Raw genomic sequence first — 19,259 nt, 5'->3', positions numbered from 1 at the left:
GAGACAAAACTGAACCAGCAAAAAAAAGCAAGAAGCAAAACAGAGGTTATGATCCAAAATTATCGAATTTATACTGAGTTCAGAGGGTTTCACAGTCGCTTATTAAAAGACGAGGCAGAACAATTGATATAAACAGCACTATTCATAGAACCCATTTGATAGAAACCCTACAGTGCAGAAGGAGGCCAATCGGCCCATCGAGCCCATCCCGACAACAATCTCACACACACACACACACACACACACACAGACATACACACACACACACACACACACGCCCTATCCCCAGAACCCCACGTAATTGTCCCACTAATTCTCCCTTGCCCACACATCTTGGGACACTAATTTAGCATGGCCAATCCACCCTAACCTACACATCTTTGGACACTAAGGGACAATTTAGCATGGCCAATCCACCTAACCCGCACATCTTTGGACACTAAGGGACAATTTAGCATGGCCAATCCACCTAACCTGCACATCTTTGGACACTAAGGGACAATTTAGCATGGCCAATCCACCTAACCTGCATATCTTTGGACACTAAGGGGCAATTTAGCATGGCCAATCCACCTAACCTGCACATCTTTGCACACTAAGGGGCAATTTAGCTTGGCCAATCCACCTAACCTGCACATCTTTGGACACTAAGGGGCAATTTAGCATGGCCAATCCACCTAACCTGCATATCTTTGGACACTAAGGGGCAATTTAGCATGGCCAATCCACCTAACCTGCATATCTTTGGACACTAAGGGACAATTTAGCATGGCCAATCCACCTAACCTGCATATCTTTGGACACTAAGGGGCAATTTAGCATGGCCAATCCACCTAACCTGCACATCTTTGCACACTAAGGGGCAATTTAGCTTGGCCAATCCACCTAACCTGCACATCTTTGGACACTAAGGGGCAATTTAGCATGGCCAATCCACCTAACCTACACATCTTTGGACACTAAGGGGCAATTTAGCATGGCCAATCCACCTAACCTGCACATCTTTGGACACTAAGGGGCAATTTAGCATGGCCAATCCACCTAACCTGCACATCTTTGGACAGTAAGGGACAATTTAGCATGGCCAATCCACCTAACCTGCATATCTTTGGACACTAAGGGGCAATTTAGCATGGCCAATCCACCTAACCTGCACATCTTTGCACACTAAGGGGCAATTTAGCTTGGCCAATCCACCTAACCTGCACATCTTTGGACACTAAGGGGCAATTTAGCATGGCCAATCCACCTAACCTGCACATCTTTGGACACTAAGGGGCAACTTAGCATGGCCAATCCACCTAACCTACACATCTTTGGACACTAAGGGACAATTTAGCATGGTCAATCCACCTAACCTGCACATCTTTGGACACTAAGGGACAATTTAGCATGGCCAATCCACCTAACCTGCATATCTTTGGACACTAAGGGGCAATTTAGCATGGCCAATCCACCTAACCTGCACATCTTTGCACACTAAGGGGCAATTTAGCATGGCCAATCCACCTAACCTGCATAACTTTGGACACTAAGGGACAATTTAGCATGGCCAATCCACCTAACCTGCACATCTTTGCACACTAAGGGGCAATTTAGCTTGGCCAATCCACCTAACCTGCACATCTTTGGACACTAAGGGACAATTTAGCATGGCCAATCCACCTAACCTGCACATCTTTGGACGCTAAGGGGCAATTTAGCATGGCCAATCCACCTAACCTGCACATCTTTGGACACTAAGGGGCAATTTAGCATGGCCAATCCACCTAACCTACACATCTTTGGACACTAAGGGGCAATTTAGCATGGCCAATCCATCTAACCTGCACGTCTTTGGACACTAAGGGGCAATTTAGCACAGCCAATCCACCTAACCTGCACATCTTTGGACGCTAAGGGACAATTTAGCATGGCCAATCCACCTAACCTGCACATCTTTGGACACTAAGGGACAATTTAGCATGGCCAATCCACCTAACCTACACATCTTTGGACACTAAGGGACAATTTAGCATGGTCAATCCACCTAACCTGCACATCTTTGGACACTAAGGGACAATTTAGCATGGCCAATCCATCTAACCTGCACGTCTTTGGACACTAAGGGGCAATTTAGCATGGTCAATCCACCTAACCTGCACATCTTTGGACGCTAAGGGGCAATTTAGCATGGCCAATCCACCTAACCTACACATCTTTGGACGCTAAGGGGCAATTTAGCATGGCCAATCCCCCTAACCTGCACATCTTTGGGCAGTAAGGGGCAATTTAGCATGACCAATCCACCTAACCTGCACATCTTTGGACACTAAGGGACAATTTAGCATGGCCAATCCACCTAACCTGCACATCTTTGGACGCTAAGGGACAATTTAGCATGGCCAATCCACCTAACCTGCACATCTTTGGACACTAAGGGACAATTTAGCATGGCCAATCCACCTAACCTGCACATCTTTGGACACTAAGGGGCAATTTAGCATGGCCAATCCACCTAACCTACACATCTTTGGACACTAAGGGACAATTTAGCATGGTCAATCCACCTAACCTGCACATCTTTGGACACTAAGGGACAATTTAGCATGGCCAATCCATCTAACCTGCACGTCTTTGGACACTAAGGGGCAATTTAGCATGGTCAATCCACCTAACCTGCACATCTTTGGACGCTAAGGGGCAATTTAGCATGGCCAATCCACCTAACCTACACATCTTTGGACGCTAAGGGGCAATTTAGCATGGCCAATCCACCTAACCTGCACATCTTTGCACACTAAGGGGCAATTTAGCATGACCAATCCACCTAACCTGCACATCTTTGGACACTAAGGGACAATTTAGCATGGCCAATCCACCTAACCTGCACATCTTTGGACGCTAAGGGACAATTTAGCATGGCCAATCCACCTAACCTGCACATCTTTGGACACTAAGGGGCAATTTAGCATGGCCAATCCACCTAACCTGCACATCTTTGGACGCTAAGGGACAATTTAGCATGGCCAATCCACCTAACCTGCACATGTTTGGACACTAAGGGACAATTTAGCATGGCCAATCCACCTAACCTGCACATCTTTGGACACTAAGGGGCAACTTAGCATGGCCAATCCACCTAACCTGCACATCTTTGGACACTAAGGGACAATTTAGCATGGCCAATCCACCTAACTTGCACATCTTTGGACGCTAAGGGACAATTTAGCATGGCCAATCCACCTAACCTGCACACTGGGAGGAAACCAGAACATCCGATGGAAACCCAGGCAGGCACAGGGGAGAACGTGCAGACTCCGCACAGACAGTGACCCGAGGCTGGAATTAAACCTGCGTCCCTGGCGCTGAGAGGTTGCAGTGCTTAACCCACTGTGCTGCCCCATTCCCATGCTAATTTTGGAACTGATTACCAAACTGTTTGGTAGCCTCTGTGAATGAACAATTGGAGCGTGGGCTTGGTCTCCAAGCTTCAGATGGGGAAGAGTTACAAAGATGAACAGAGTAAGGTCTGAGCTCACGTGCCAACCGACTCAAGAGCAGCTTCTCCCCTGCTGCCATCAGACTTCTGAATGGACCTACCTCACTCTAAGTTGATCTTTCTCTACACCCTAGCTGTGACTGTTACACTACATTCTGCACCCTCTCCTTTCCTTCTCTATGAACGGTATGCTTTGTCGTGCAGGAAGCAATACTTCTCGCTGTATCCCGATGCATGCGGCAATAATAAATTCAAATGAAAATACCTGTGCAACCAGGACCTGGATGTCATGCTCGAAGGAACTCAACATTCTCTGTAGTGTAAAGGTGCTGCTGGAATCTCCGACGCTAACTTCCGGGAGCTGTTTGTGCTTCTCCTCGATGTGGCTGGCCACCTCCTTGCAGTCGCTGAAGAACTTGTGCAGCTCCTGGGACGCCGACAGCATCTGCGCCCGGGTCTCGATCAGCTCCAGCAGGTCGGCCCACGCCTCGCTGACCCCGTCCTTCCACTCCGCGATGACGGCTGCGTCCGCGTGGCCGTAGTCAATCAGCTCGTCGATCATCTGGTTCACCATGTTGACCCGCTCCTGGCCAATCACCCCTGTCTCGTGAGCAAACTCGGTGAACTTCTCCAGCAGCAACTGCGGAGACACAGAGAGAGAGAGAGAGAATCCCTGACTCCTAACTGTTACAAAAATAAAAACAGAAATAAAAAGTCAGCGGGTTTAGTAGCATCCCTGGAGTGGGAAAAACATTTCAGAACTTAATCACCTTTCTGCAGAACTGAAGCGAGGTAAAAACGTACAGAATTGCGGATTAGAACAGATGGCCAGCACAGACGCAATGGGCCGAATGGCCTCTTTCTCTGCTATAGAACAGCACGGCGTGGTGGCACAGTGGTTAACACTGATGCCTCACCTGCGCCAGGGGCCTGGATTCGATTCCTGGCTTGGGTCACCGTCTGCATGTTCTCCCCGTGTCCGCGTGGGTTTCCTCCGGGTGCTCCGGTTTCCTCCCACAGTCCGAAAGACAAAAAAAAAATGAAAATTACAGCAGAGGAACAGGCCCTTCGGCCCGCCAAGCCTGCACCGACCATGCTGCCCAAGGCGCTGGTTAGGGTGCCTTGGCCGTGTACCCGAACAGGCGCCAGGATGGGGATTTTCACAGTAACTTCATTGCAGTGTTAATGCAAACCTTACCTGTGACTAATAAATAAACTTAATTATAAATGAACTTCATTTTCAACTTGATGACTGAATAGACAGTGGGCAAGGGGGCCGAGGAACTGGAGCAGAATAGAAGACCAGAGAGAGGTAGGGGCAAAGGAGTTATGTACAAATATGGACATAAGAGAAAGGTGAGTGTTAATGATGCCAATAAGGAATGGAGAATGCCAATAGCAGCCAAAGGTGAGATTAAAGCTTATTTATTAGTGTCACAAGTCGGCTTACATTAACACTGCAATGAAGTTACTGTGAAAATCCCCTAATCGCTACACTCTGGTGCCTGTTCGGGTACACTGAGGGAGAATTTAGCACGGCCAATGCACCTAATCAGCAGCTCTTTTAGACTGCGGGAGGAAACCGGAGCGCCCGGAGGAAACCCACGCAGACACGAGGAGAATGTGCAAAACTCCGCACAGACAGTGACCCGAGCCGGGAATCGAACCCAGGACCCTGGAGCTGTGAAGCAGCAGTGCTAACCCACTGTGTTACCCTGATGCAGGGGAGAAGAAGTCGGGCTGGAGTAACCAGGGTGAGATCAGGGCTGCGGGAGATGGATAGAAATGTGGAGGAGCTGAGCCAAAAAGTAGGGATGGTAGGGTCACAGTCTGATCAGGAAGGCGAATGGGATGTTGGCCTTTATAGCGAGGGGGATAGAATATAAAAGTAGGGAGGTCTTGCTGCAACTGTATAGGGCACTGGTGAGGCCGCAGCTGGAGTACTGTGTGCAGTTTTGGTCGCCGCACTTGTGCAAGGATATTTTGGCCTTGGAGGGAGTGCAGAGGAGGTTCACTAGGCTGATACCGGAGTTGAGGGGGTTGGACTATGAAGAGAGACTAAATAGACTGGGTCTGTACTCGTTGGAGTTTAGAAGGATGAGGGGGGATCTTATAGAGACGTATAAGATAATGAAGGGGATGGATAGGGTAGAGGTAGAGAGATTCTTCCTGCTTAGAAAGGACAGCAGGACTAGAGGGCACAGCCTCAAGATAAGGGGGGGGGTGCAGTTCAGATCGGAGTTGAGGAGGAACTTCTTCACTCAAAGGGTGGTGAATCTCTGGAATTCTCTGCCCGTTGAAGTGGTGGAGGCTGCCTTGCTAAATATATTTAAATCACGGGTAGATAGGTTTCTGATAGACAGGGGAATTAAGGGGAGAAAGCGGGAAAGTGGAACTGATCCACTTCAGATCAGCCATGATCTTATTGAATGGTGGGGCAGGCTCGAAGGGCTAGATGGCCGACTCCTGCTCCTATTTCGTATGTTCTTACTCTGACCTGCTCTCGCCGGTTGAGTGAACACCAAAGCAGTACATTTCACAATCCGGGGGTTTCCCGCTTACTGTGACGTGCTCGTAGTCCTGTCCAAGTTCCGGTGAGCCAGCGACAACCTCCCGCTCCGCAATCCACTGCTCCAGTTCATCGACCTCCCTGTTCAGCTGGAAGAGCCAGTAGTGTTGCTCCAGTTTGCTTTTCCGCTCCTCCGCGAGGTCCTTCAGGCTCACGTACAAACGGTCGATCTGCGACTGCTGTTTGCTGATGTGTTCACTGCACCAGACAACACACGGTTAGTTCAACACCAGCTCCCGGGCTCTCCACTGGAATCAACAAATCCTTACCAGACCAGCCACCTCCTGATCTGATGTTAGGGACCGGTTCAGAACTTACAGCGCAGAAGGAAGCCATTCGGCCCATCGAGTCTGCACCAACCACAATCCCACCCATGCCCCATTCCCCATAACCCCATGCATTTACCCTAGCTAGTCCCCCTGACACTAAGGAACAATTTAGCACGGCCAATCCACCTAACCCGCACATCTTTGGACTGTGGGAGGCAACTGGAGCACCCGGAGGAAACCCACGCAGACACGGGGACAATGTGCATACTCCCTCACAGACAGTGACCCGAGCCAGGAATCGAACCTGGGTCCCTGGCGCTGTGAAGCAGCAGTGCTAACCCACTGTGCCACTGTCCAAGGCATATTATGCAACAAGATCTGGACAATATCCAGGCTTGGGCTGACAAGTAGCGAGTAACATTCACTCCAAACAAATGCCAGGCAATGACCATCGCCAACAGGAGACACTCTAACCACCGCCCCTTGACACTCAATGGTGTTACCATCACTGAATCCCCCACTGTCGACATCCTTGGGGTCACCATTGACCAGAAACTCAAATGGACTCGCCACATGAACACAGCGGTTACAAGAGGAGATCAGAGGCTGGGAATACTGTGGCGAGTAACTCACCTCCTCAGTCCCCAAAGCCTGTCCACCATCTACAAGGCACAAGTCAGGAGTGTGATGGAATACTCCCCACTTGCCTGGATGGGTGCAGCTCCAACAACACTCAAAACTCAACACTGGTTGGCTTATGAGGAGAAACGGAGCAGACTGGGACTATACTCATTGGAAATCTTGAGAATGAGGGGAGATTTTATAGAAACATATAAGGTTATGAAGGGAATAGATAAGATAGAAGCAGGGAAGTTGGTGGGTGAAACTGGATCTAGGGGGCATGGCCTCAAAATAAGGGGGAGCAGATTTCGGACTGAGTTGGGGAGGAACTTCTTCACACAAAGGGTTGTGAATCTGTGGAATTCCCTGCCCAGTGAAGTGGTTGAGACTGCCTCATTGAATGTTTTTAAGACAAGGATAGATACATTTTTGAACAGTAAAGGAATTAAGGGTTATGGTGAGCGGGCGGGTAAGTGGAGCTGAGTCCACAAAAAGACCATAAGACACAGGAGCAGAATTAGGCCACTCGGCCCATTGAGCCTGCTCTGCCATTCAATCATGGCTGATATTTTTCACATCCCCATTCTCCTGCCTTTTCCCCATAACCCCTGATCCCCTTATTAATCAAGAATCTATCTATCGCTGTCTCAGAGACACTCAGTGACCCGGCCCTCCACAGCCTTCTGCTGCAGAGTTCCACAGATTCCCCACTCTCTGGCTGAAGAAATTTCTCCTCATCTCTGTTTTAAAGGATCATCCCTTTAGCCTAAGGTTGTGCCTCTCTGGTTCCAGTTTTTCCTTCTAGTGGAAACATCCTCTCCACGTCCACTCTATCCAGGCCTCGCAGTATCCTGTAAGTTTCAATAAGATCCCCCCCACATCCTTCTAAACTCCAACGAGTACAGAGTCAGAATCCTCAACCGTTCCTCATACAAGGAGCTCTTCATTCCAGGGTTCATTCTTGTGAACTTCCTCTGAACCCTTTCCAAGGCCAATACATCCTTCCTTAGATATGGGGTCCAACCTGCTCACAATATTTCAAATGGAGTCTGACCAGTGCCTTATATTACAGAGCTACACCCCTGCTGTTGTATTCTAGCCCTCTCGACATGAATGCTAACGTTGCATTTGCCTTCCTAACCACCAACTGAACCTGCACGTTAATCTTAACAGAACCTTGAACAAGGATTCCCAAGTCCCTTTCTGTTTCTGATTTCTTAAGCATTATACCATTTAGAAAATACTCTATGCCTCCACTCCTTCTTCCAAAGTGCATAACCTCACACTTTTCCATTGTATTCCATCTGCCTTTTCTTTGTCCACTCTCCTAACCTGTCCAAGTCTTTCTGCAGCAACCCCGCTTCCTCAATACTACCTGTCCCTCTACATATCTTTGTATCATCTAAACTTAGCAACAGTGCCTTCAACTTCTTATTCCAAATCATTAACATATATTGTGAAAAGTTGTAGTCCCAGCACCGACCCCTGAGGCACACCACTAGTCACCGGCTGCCATCCTGAAAAAGACCCCTTTATCCCCACTCTCTGCCTTTTGCCAATCAGCCAATCCTCTATCCATGCCAGGATCTTACCCTTAATACCATGGGCTCTTAACTTATTTAACAGTCTCCAATGTGGCACTTTGTCAAATCGAAATAAATCACATCCACTGGTTCCCCTTTATCTAATTTCCTTGTTACCTCCTCAAAGAACTTTAATAGATTTGTCAGACATGACCTCCCCTTGACAAAGCTGTGCTGAGTCAGTCCCATTTTATCATGCGCTTCCAAGTACTCCGTGATCTCATCTTTAATAATGGACTCTAAAATCTTGCCAATGATTGAAGTCAGGCTCACCGGCCTATAATCTCCCGTCTGCTGCCTCCCTCCCGTCTTCAATGGCTGTTTTACATCAGCGATTTTCCAGTCCTTTGGTCCCCGCCCTGCCTGCAGTGATTCCAGAAATATCACCACCAATACCTCCACAATTTCCTCAGCTATCTCTTTTAGAACCCTGGGGTGTAGTTCCATCCAGTCCAGGTGATTTATCCACCTTCAGACCTTTCAATTTCCCCAGAACATTCTCCTTAGTGATGGCCTTTGCACTCACCTGTGTCCCCTGACTCTCCTGGAGCTCTGGCATCTCATGGTGTCTTCCATCATGAAGACTGATTCAAAGTAACTATTCAGTTCCTCTGCCATTGCTTTGCTTCCTATCATTATTTCTCCAGCCTCATTTTCCAGTGGTCCAATGTCGATTTTTGCCTCTCTCTTACCTTTTAAATATTGAAAACAAGCTCTTCCTATCTTCTTTTATATTACTAGCTGGCTTGCACTCATATTCCATCTTCTCTCCTTATTATTTTTTTAGTTGTCCTCTGCTCAGTTTTAAAGGCTTCCCAATCCTCTGGCTTCCCACTAATCCTCACCACTTTCTATGCTTTTTCTTTTGCTTTTCTGCTGTCCTTGACTTCCCTCGTCAGCCATGGATGCCTCGTCCTCCCCTTAGCATGTTTCCTCCTCCTTGGGATGAATTTCTGTTGTGCCTCCCAGATAACCGCCAAAATCTCCCGCTATTGCTGTTACAACATAAGAACATAAGAAATAGGAGCAGGAGTAGGCCATCTGGCCCTTCGAGCCTGCCCCGCCATTCAATAAGATCATGGCTGATCTGTCGTGGCTCAGTTCCACATTCCCGCCCTCTCCCCATAACCCTTAATCCCCTCGCTTATCAAAAACCCATCAACCCGCGTCTTAAATATATTTAGCGAGGCAACCTCCACCACTTCAACGGGCAGAGAATTCCAGAGATTCACCACCCTTTGAGTGAAGAAGTTCCTCCTCAACTCCGTTCTAAACCACCCCCCCTTTATCTTGAGGCTGTGCCCCCTAGTCCTACTGTCTTTTTTGAGCGGGAAGAGTCTCTCCACCTCTATCCTATCCATCCCATTCATCATCTTATACGTCTCAATGAGATCTCCCCACATTCTTCTAAACTCTAACGAGTACAAGCCTAGTTTATTCAGCCTCTCCTCATAGCTCAACCCCCTCAACTCCGGTATCAGCCTAGTAAACCACTGTCTTCCCTGCTCGGCTCCCTTTCCAATCAACTCAGGCCAGCTCCTCCCTGCAGTTATCTTTATTTAATTGTGATACCGTTACATCTGATTCCAGCTTCTCCCTCTCAAACTGCAGGGTAAATTCTATCAGATTGTGGTCACTGCTAATAAGAACATAAGAAATAGGAGCAGGAGTAGGCCATCTAGCCCTTCGAGCCTGCCCCGCCATTCAATAAGATCATGGCTGATCTGAAGTGGATCGGTTCCACTTTCCTGCTTTCTCCCCTTAACCCTTAATTCCCCTGTCTATCAGAAACCTATCTACCCGTGACTTAAATATATTTAGCGAGGCAGCCTCCACCACTTCAACGGGCAGAGAATTCCAGAGACTCACCACCCTTTGAGTGAAGAAGTTCCTCCTCAACTCCGTAAGGGTTCCTTCACCTGAAGAATATAAAGAATATAAATGCATAGCTCCCTGAAAGTTGGCACCCAGGTTGTTAAGAAGGCGTACGGTGTGTTAGCTTTTATTGGTAGAGGGATTGAATTTCGGAGCTGTGAGATCATGTTGCAACTGTACAAAACTCTGGTGCGGCCGCTCTTGGAGTATTGTGTACAGTTCTGGTCGCCGCATTATAAGAAAGATGTGGAGGCATTGGAAAGGGTGCAGAGGAGGTTTACCAGGATGTTGCCTGGTATGGTGGGAAGGTCTTATGAGGAAAGGCTGAGGGACTTGAGGTTATTTTCATTAGAGAGAAGAAGGTTAAGAGGTGACCTGATTGAGGCATACACAATGATCAGAGGGTTAGATAGGGTGGACAGTGAGAGCCTTTTTCCTCGGATGGTGATGGCTAACACGAGGGGACATAGCTTTAAATTAAGGGGTGGTAATTATAGGACGGATGTCAGAGGTAGGTTCTTTACTCAGAGGGTAGTAAGGGCGTGGAATGCCCTGCCTGCAGCAGTTGTGGACTCGCCAACTTTAAGGGTGTTCAAATGGTCAGTGGATAGGCATATGGATAACATTGGAATAGTTTAGGTTAGAGGGTCATTAGATTGGTTCCACTGGTCGGCGCAACATCGAGGGCCGAAGGGCCTGTACTGCGCTGGAATGTTCTATGTTCTATGATTTATTTTCTTCCCCACATCCTGACTATCACTAGGGGACCCGTACATATCTCCCTTTTTACCTTTGCTGTTCCTCAACTCTACCCACAGAGATTCTGTGCCCTCTGATCCTATATCACTCCTTGCTATCAATTTAACTTCATTCCTTATTGACAAATTCAACCCTGCCCCCTTTGCCCATCTGCCTGTCCTTCCAAGAGGACACATGTCCTTGGATAGTTCGATCCCAGCCCCAATCCCTTTGCAGCCACAGGGGTGGTACGGTGGGTTAGCACGGCTGCTTCACAGCTCCAGGGTCCTGGGTTCGATTCCTGGCTCGGGTCACTGCCTGTGTGGAGTTTGCACATTCTCCTCGTGTCTGCGTGGGTTTCCTCCCACAGTCCAAAGACGTGTGGGTGAGGTTGATTGGCCATGCTAAGAAATTGCCCCAGGGATGCGTAGGTTAGAGGGATTAGTGGGTGTAATATGTAGGGATATGGGGGTAGGGCCTGGGTGGGATTGTGTTTGGTGCAGACTCAATGGGCCGAAGGGCCTCTTTCTGCACTGTAGGGTTTCTATGATTCTACTCACAGCATCCTAACTTACAGAAAAACACCCCGGGCACCATTCCTGGGCAGGTCCCGTCCCACCTACAGGACAAACCCAGCAGAGGTGGCGGCACAGTGCTTTCCAGTGAGTTGCCCTGGGAGCCCTCAACATTTACCTCTCAGGATGCCCCGCGTCCAACAGCGCTCGACACATCTTGGAAAGCTCGCAGATGTTCTCTGCGTAGTCATCAATGGTCTGCTCCAGGGTCAGGTGTTTCTTCAGCATCTGGAGCGAGCTCTGCTCATCCTGAGTGAGTGAAGAATACATACAGTCAAACCCAGCGTATAAAGGGAAGCTGGCTCCAAACCAAGACCGGGGACGTGTGTGACGTGGTATACCTCTGTTGGAGTGAAATCAAAGTTAAAGGACACCAAACGGACTCTGGGAAGGGACATTAAGAGGCACTGACTTTGAGCGCAAACATTACACAAAGAGTTAAAACTTGCAGTGTTTAAACTACTGCAGGAAACAGGTCGGAACTTGAGGTACCTTAAACTTGAGATAAAAGCAGTCCCAGAACAATGAGTTTGATAATGAGATCAGCCACTGATGGGGGGACATAAATGTATCTACTCTGTGTCGATGTCCGTACTTGTCTACTCAACGTGTAACAATGTGCCAGCGGCTAATGTCCCTACCGTCCATTACCTAACAATGTGTAAAAGATGCCTAACTACCGTTGTGTATTTGAGAAGGTACTGCAGAGTGCCACAGCGCTTCTCCCAAAGCTTTGTCCGAATAAAACTGTTTGTTGCTCCTCCAAGTCTGACTCCAAAGTGATGACTTGGAGGACGGGTATTTGGGTGGGTACATGAACAGGGTGGAGATACAGGGATACGGCCCGAGTCACGGCAGGAGGATTTTTATAGTTTAGTTCGAGCATCATGATCAGCAAGGTTTTGGAGGGCCGAATGGTCTGTTCCTGTGCCGTACTCTTCTTTGTTCCTTTGTACTATATAGCTTTTCCTTATAATTCAATCCTTCCAGCCCCAGTAACTTCCTTCCCAACCTTTCTTGCACCCTTTCCAGTTTAATAACATCCTTCCTACAGCAGGGCTCTACGTCGAGGTAGTCAGACAGTGTGCAGGAAGACTGGTTAGTAGTAACCTCACCGTATATGGTGGTGAATAGATACCACGATATTCATCCTGCCTGGAGGACAAGGAAGGCAAGCCTCAGCCGAGAGCTCCCACGGGTACAGGCTCACACCTTGTGTTTGTACGTCTACGAGGGACTTGCACAGATACAACAAGAAACAGGAGCCTGAGTCTCAGAGTCTTTCCACAGGGATACAGAAGGATCCAGACGGGCAATTCTTTCGCACAGAGTGTCTGGAACAAGCTGCCAGAGGTTGTAGTAGAGAGGGATACAATTTTGTCTTTTAAAAAGACAGTTACGTAAGAAATAGGAGCAGGAGTCGGCCATCTAGCCCTTCGAGCCTGCCCCGCCATTCAATAAGATCATGGCTGATCTGAAGTGGATCAGTTCCACTTTCCCGTTTTCTCCCCTTAATTCCCCTGTCTACCAGAAATCAGAAGGTTCACCAGGCTGATACCGGAGATGAGGGGGTTGGACTATGAAGAGAGACTAAATAGACTGGGTCTGTACTCGTCGGAGTTTAGAAGGATGAGGGGGGATCTTAGAAAGACGTATAAGATAATGAAGGGGATGGATAGGGTAGAGGTAGAGAGATTCTTCCCGCTTAGAAAGGACAGCAGGACTAGAGGGCACAGCCTCAAGATAAAGGGGGGGCGCAGTTTAGATTGGAGTTGAGGAGAAACTTCTTCACTCAAAGGGTGGTGAATCTCTGGAATTCTCTGCCTGTTGAAGTGGTGGAGGCTGCCTCGCTAAATATATTTAAGTCACGGGTAGATAGGTTTCTGATAGACAGGGGAATTAAGGGGAGAAAGCGGGAAAGTGGAACTGATCCACTTCAGATCAGCCATGATCTTATTGAATGGCGGGGCAGGATCGAAGGGCTAGATGGCCGACTCCTGCTCCTATTTCTTATGCTCTTAAACCTATCTACCTGTGACTTAAATATATTCGGCGAGGCAGCCTCCACCACTTCAACGGGCAGAGAATTCCAGAGATTCACCACCCTTTGAGTGAAGAAGTTCCTCCTCACCTCCAATCTAAACTGCCCCCCCACTTATCTTGAGGCTGTGCCCTCTAGTCCTGCTGTCCTTTGTAAGTGTGTTACATGGGTAAGATTGGTATAAGATAGATATAGAGGGATATGGGCCAAATGTGGGCAATTGGGACTAGTTTAGGGGTTTAGAAATAAAGGGTGGCGTGGACAAGTTGGGCCGAAGGGCCTGTTTCCACGCCTCGATGACTGGATTACCTGGGTGAGTCTCACCTTTCCCTTCTCATCCGTCATCATGTGCAGCTCTTGCTCACTCAGCCAGGACTCCACCTCAGACGCGTCGAAGTAATATTGCTGGACTTGCTGCATCGCTTCCAGCCTCTGCTGTCTCTGCTGTGTCTCCTCTTGGAGGACATCCCATAACTCCCGCAGCCGCTCCAGGCTCAGGCGCACCCCGTCAGCCTCCGGGCTCTGGATGGAAGCGATGTGTCCTGCCCGCTCCATCACGTCGCTGATCCGGGGCTGGTGGCCCTGGATCTCCCGCTGCAGAGTCTGTGAACGTTAGACAGGGAGGGTGTCAGACACAGGCACGTACTACCCTCACTTCATCCAATTGTATGTGCCTGAGTACGTGTGTGTGTGTGTGTGTGTGTGTGTGTGTGTGTGTGTGTGTGTGTGTGTGCGGGTGCATGCAGGTGTATGTGTGCGCACGTGCATGTACACAAATGTGTGTGTGTTGTGTGTGAATGCATGTGCGCGTGTACATAAGTCTGTGTGTGCTGTGTGTGAATGCGTGTGTGTCTATACACAAATGTGTGTGTGCTGTGTGTGAATGCACATGTGTGCATGTACACAAATATGTGTGTGCTGTGTGTGAATGTGTGTGTGTGTGCATATACACAAATGTGTGTGCTGTGTGTGAATGCGTGTGTGTCTATACACAAATGTGTGTGTGCTGTGTGTGAATGTGCGTGTGTGCATGTACACAAATGTGTGTGTGCTGTGTGTGAATGTGCGTGTGTGCATGTACACAAATGTGTGTGTGCTGTGTGTGAATGTGTGTGTGCTGTGTGTGAATGTGTGTGTGTGCGTGTACACAAATGTGTGTGCTGTGTGTGAATGTGTGTGCATATATACAAATGTGTGCGCGCTGTGTGTGAATGTGTGCGCTGTGTGTGAATGTGTGTGTGCGCGTGTACACAAATATGTGTGCTGTGTGTGAATGTGTGTGCGCGTGTACACAAATGTGTGTGTGCTGTGTGTGAATGTGTGTGTGTACACAAATGTGTGGCACTGTGTGTGAATGTGTGTGCGCATGTACACAAATGTGTGTGTGCTGTATGTGCGTGTACACAAATGTGTGTGTGTTGTGTGTGGGCATGTACACAAATGTGTATGTGCTATGAGTGAATGTGCATGTGTACACAAATGTGTGTGTGCTGTGTGTGAATGTGCGTGTGTACACAAATGTGTGTGTGCTGCGTGTGCACGTGTACACAAATGTGTGTGTGCTGTGTGAATGTGTGTGCGCGTGTACACAAATATGTGTGTGCTGTGTGTGAATGTGCGTGTACACAAATGTGTGCGTGCTGTGTGTGAATGTGCGTGTACACAAATGTGTGCATGCTGCGTGTGCGCGTGTACACAAATGTGTGTGCGTGTACACAAATGTGTGTGTGTTGTGTGTGAATGTGTGTGTGTACACAAATGTGTGTGTGCTGTGTGTGAATGTACACAAATGTGTGTGTGCTGTGTGTGAATGTGCGTGTACACAAATGTGTGTGTGCTGTGTGTGAATGTGCGTGTACACAAATGTGTGTGTGCTGTGTGTGAATGTGCGTGTACACAAATGTGTGTGCTGTGTGGAATGTGCGTGTGCGCATGACTATGTGCGTGTGCATGCGTGAATGTGTGTGCACACGAATATGAGTGTGTGTGAATGTGTGTGTGTGTGTGCGTGCCTGTGCATATGTGTGAATGTGTGTGTGTGTCTCAGTGTGTGCACGTATATGTGTCAATATGAATGAGTGTCTCTGCACGTGTATATGTGTATGTGTGTGTGTGTGTGCTTGTGTGTCACATTGAAATAACATTTACTCTGACACTCTGAGCATCGATCTTTCACAGACAGGGTGAGCAGACAATCTCTCACACCTCAATCCTGTTCCAAAACACTTTTTAAACATTCCTTTCCAACATCCCTGACGCCAGAATTACTGCCCATCACCGATGGCCCTCGAGAAGGTGGCGGTGAGCTGCCTTCCTGAGCCCGCGGCTGTCCGTGAGGTGTAGGTACACCCACAGTGCTGTTAGGGAGGGAATTCCAGGATTTTGACCCAACGAGAGCGAAGGAACGGCGGATAATATTTCCAAATCGGGATGGTTCCAAGAGGAACACGGAGGGAAAAGCAGCTCAGGAAATCTCAGCAATCTGCAGCAGTACCCAACACGGATCAGACACTCTGTAACCCGGGCGTGCCAGTGGAAGGAGCGAACGAGCGATTCCCATTCCTAATCCGACTTTCTGGCTCTGACTCCCAGTCCCGTCCCTGTTGCTGCCACGCACCTGCAGCTTCTTGTGGAGGAGTTGCACCGTCTGCAGGTTGTTGCCGTGATCCTTGGACGTTGCCTGGGGCAGGCGTTCCTGAATCCAAAGCTGTGGAACACACAAAACAAATCAGCTCCTCGCTTTGTAAGCTGTAACAACAGGAACAGCACGGTGGCACACTGCTTAGCGCTGTTGCCTCACAGGGCCAGGGACCTGCCTTCGGGTCACTGACTGTGAGGAGTTTGCACATTCTGCCCCTGTCTGTGTGCTCCGGTTTCCTCCCACAGTCTGAAAGATGTGCAGGTTAGGGTGGATTGGCCATGCTAAATTGTCCCTTAGTGTCCAAAGATGTGTAGGTTAGGTGGATTGACCATGCTAAATTGCCCCTTAGTGTCCAAAGATGTGCAGGTTAGGTGGATTGGCCATGCTAAATTGTCCCTTAGTGTCCAAAGATGTGCAGGTTAGGTGGATTGACCATGCTAAATTGTCCCTTAGTGTCCAAAGATGTGTAGGTTAGGTGGATTGGCCATGCTAAATTGTCCCTTAGTGTCCAAAGATGAGCAGGTTAGGTGGATTGGCCATGCTAAATTGTCCCTTAGTGTCCAAAGATGAGCAGGTTAGGTGGATTGGCCATGCTAAATTGTCCCTTAGTGTCCAAAGATGTGCAGGTTAGGTGGATTGGCCATGCTAAATTGTCCCTTAGTGTCCAAAGATGTGCAGGTTAGGTGGATTGACCATGCTAAATTGCCCCTTAGTGTCCAAAGATGAGCAGGTTAGGTGGATTGGCCATGCTAAATTGTCCCTTAGTGTCCAAAGATGTGCAGGTTAGGTGGATTGACCATGCTAAATTGTCCCTTAGTGTCCAAAGATGTGTAGGTTAGGTGGATTGGCCATGCTAAATTGTCCCTTAGTGTCCAAAGATGAGCAGGTTAGGTGGATTGGCCATGCTAAATTGTCCCTTAGTGTCCAAAGATGAGCAGGTTAGGTGGATTGGCCATGCTAAATTGTCCCTTAGTGTCCAAAGATGAGCAGGTTAGGTGGATTGGCCATGCTAAATTGTCCCTTAGTGTCCAAAGATGAGCAGGTTAGGTGGATTGGCCATGTGGTTATGGGGATAGGGCAGTGGGGTGGGTCTGTGGGCCAATGATGTGGAGATGCCGGTGTTGGACTGGGGTAAACACAGTAAGAAGTCTCACAACACCAGGTTAAAGTCTAACAGGTTTATTTGGTAGTAAATGCCACTAGCTTTCAGAGCACTGCTCCTTTGTCAGGTGAGTGTGGAGTTCTGATCACAAACAGGACAAATAAAGGCACACACACAGTTTACAGAATACTGATTAGGATGTGAGTCTTTACAGCTAATCAAGTCTTAAACGGCAAACCCAGGGAGTGTGGGCAGCAGCAGGAGAGGAATGTATGGAAAGGATTAAACAGACAGCTCTGTGATATCCACACACACTGCTGGCAGACAGGACAAAACACAAATAATTACACTGCAGACGGCACTGAAATAGTCACACACCAGGTGACAACAGCCCATAAGAAAATTGATATCAATTATCACACTCCAAAAGGCCTAGGGGAACAATTGCGCCTCTGAAAACTTAATCAAATATCCAGGAGGTAGGACAATTAACACCCCATTGAAATCAGTTTGACAAACATAACACTTTCATATTGTAAAGAGGTAGACAGGAGATGGCCACAAAGCGATTAAAGCTAAATCACCCAAGACAATTGAACTATAAAATGTAATCAAAAACAGAACAAAGAACACAGATCAGCACAGCCACAGGAACAGGCCCTTCAGCCCTCTCAGTCTACGCTGATCATGATACCTGCCTAAACTAAAACCAAATGTACTTACGGATCCTTCCGTTCCCATCCTATCCATGTACTTGTCTAGATGCCTCTTAAATGTCTCTATCGTACCCGCTCCCACCACCTCCCCGGGCAGCGCGTTCCAGACATTCACCACCCTCTGTGTAAAAAAACTTGCCTCGCACATCTCCTCTAAACTTTTCCCCACGCACCTTAAACCTACGTCCCCGAGTACTTGATTTTTCTACCCTAGGAAACAGCATCCGGCCATCCACTCTGTCCATGCCACTCGTAATTTTTTAAACCTCTATCAGGTCTCCCCTCAACCTCCAGGGAGAACAATCCGAGTTTCTCCAACCTCTCCTCATCGCTGGTGCCCTCCAGACCAGGCAACATCCCGGTAAACCTCTTCTGTACCCTCTCTAAAGCCTCCACATCCTTCTGGTCGCGTGGCAACCAGAATAGTACACAGTATTCTAAATGAGGCCTAACTAAGGTTCTGTACAGCTGCAGCATGACCTGCCAATTTTTATACTCAGTGCTCCGATCGATAAAGGCAAGTGTGCCTTCTTGACTACCTTCTCCACCTGCGTTACCACTTTCAGCCATCGGTGGATATATATGCCTTGATCTCTCTCTGCCTGTCAATATTTCTAAGGGTTCTACCACCTTACTGTAAAATTCCTACACGCATTGGACCTTCCAAAATGCATTATCTCACACTGGTCCAGACTAAACTCCATCTGCCATTGTAGAACTGTAACCAACTCAAGGTAAAAAATCTGACGACCTGATCGAATTGTAATGTAAAGAAAGGGATATAAGATTGTGTAGGAGCCAATGATCAGTAGAGTAGGTCTGTAGTTACATAGAAAATTACAGCACAGTACAGGCCCTTCGGCCCTCGATGTTGTGCCGAGCTATGTCTAAACCCAAGATCAAGCTATCCCACTCCCTATCATTCTGGTGTGCTCCACGTGCCTATCCAATAACCGCTTGAAAGTTCCTAAAGTGTCCGACTCCACTATCACAGCAGGCAGTCCATTCCACACCCCAGCCACACTCTGAGTAAAGAATCTACCCTCGG

General features: G+C 48.2%; 1 protein-coding gene across 1 annotated transcript in view; it reads right to left on the bottom strand.

The window, feature by feature from the left end:
- The window catches only part of LOC145339070 (spectrin beta chain, non-erythrocytic 4-like), a gene marked incomplete at its 5' end in the record, with an annotated part of 63,529 nt that overhangs the window by 32,206 nt on the left and 12,064 nt on the right, over positions 1-19,259 (bottom strand). Inside the window, 5 exons of the mRNA XM_080183492.1 lie at positions 3,747-4,121; positions 6,044-6,248; positions 11,830-11,960; positions 14,077-14,355; positions 16,370-16,459. Coding sequence (XP_080039618.1) covers positions 3,747-4,121; positions 6,044-6,248; positions 11,830-11,960; positions 14,077-14,355; positions 16,370-16,459 — 1,080 coding nt within the window. The remainder of the gene's footprint in view (positions 1-3,746; positions 4,122-6,043; positions 6,249-11,829; positions 11,961-14,076; positions 14,356-16,369; positions 16,460-19,259) is intronic.

Source organism: Carcharhinus amblyrhynchos, unplaced genomic scaffold (assembly GCF_965287045.1).
Source record: "Carcharhinus amblyrhynchos unplaced genomic scaffold, sCarAmb.v2.hapA chromosome_310, whole genome shotgun sequence".
In the NCBI taxonomy this organism is placed as follows: domain Eukaryota; kingdom Metazoa; phylum Chordata; class Chondrichthyes; order Carcharhiniformes; family Carcharhinidae; genus Carcharhinus; species Carcharhinus amblyrhynchos.
Note: the sequence above shows the minus strand (reverse complement) of the source record. Positions and strands in the feature narration are given on the sequence as shown.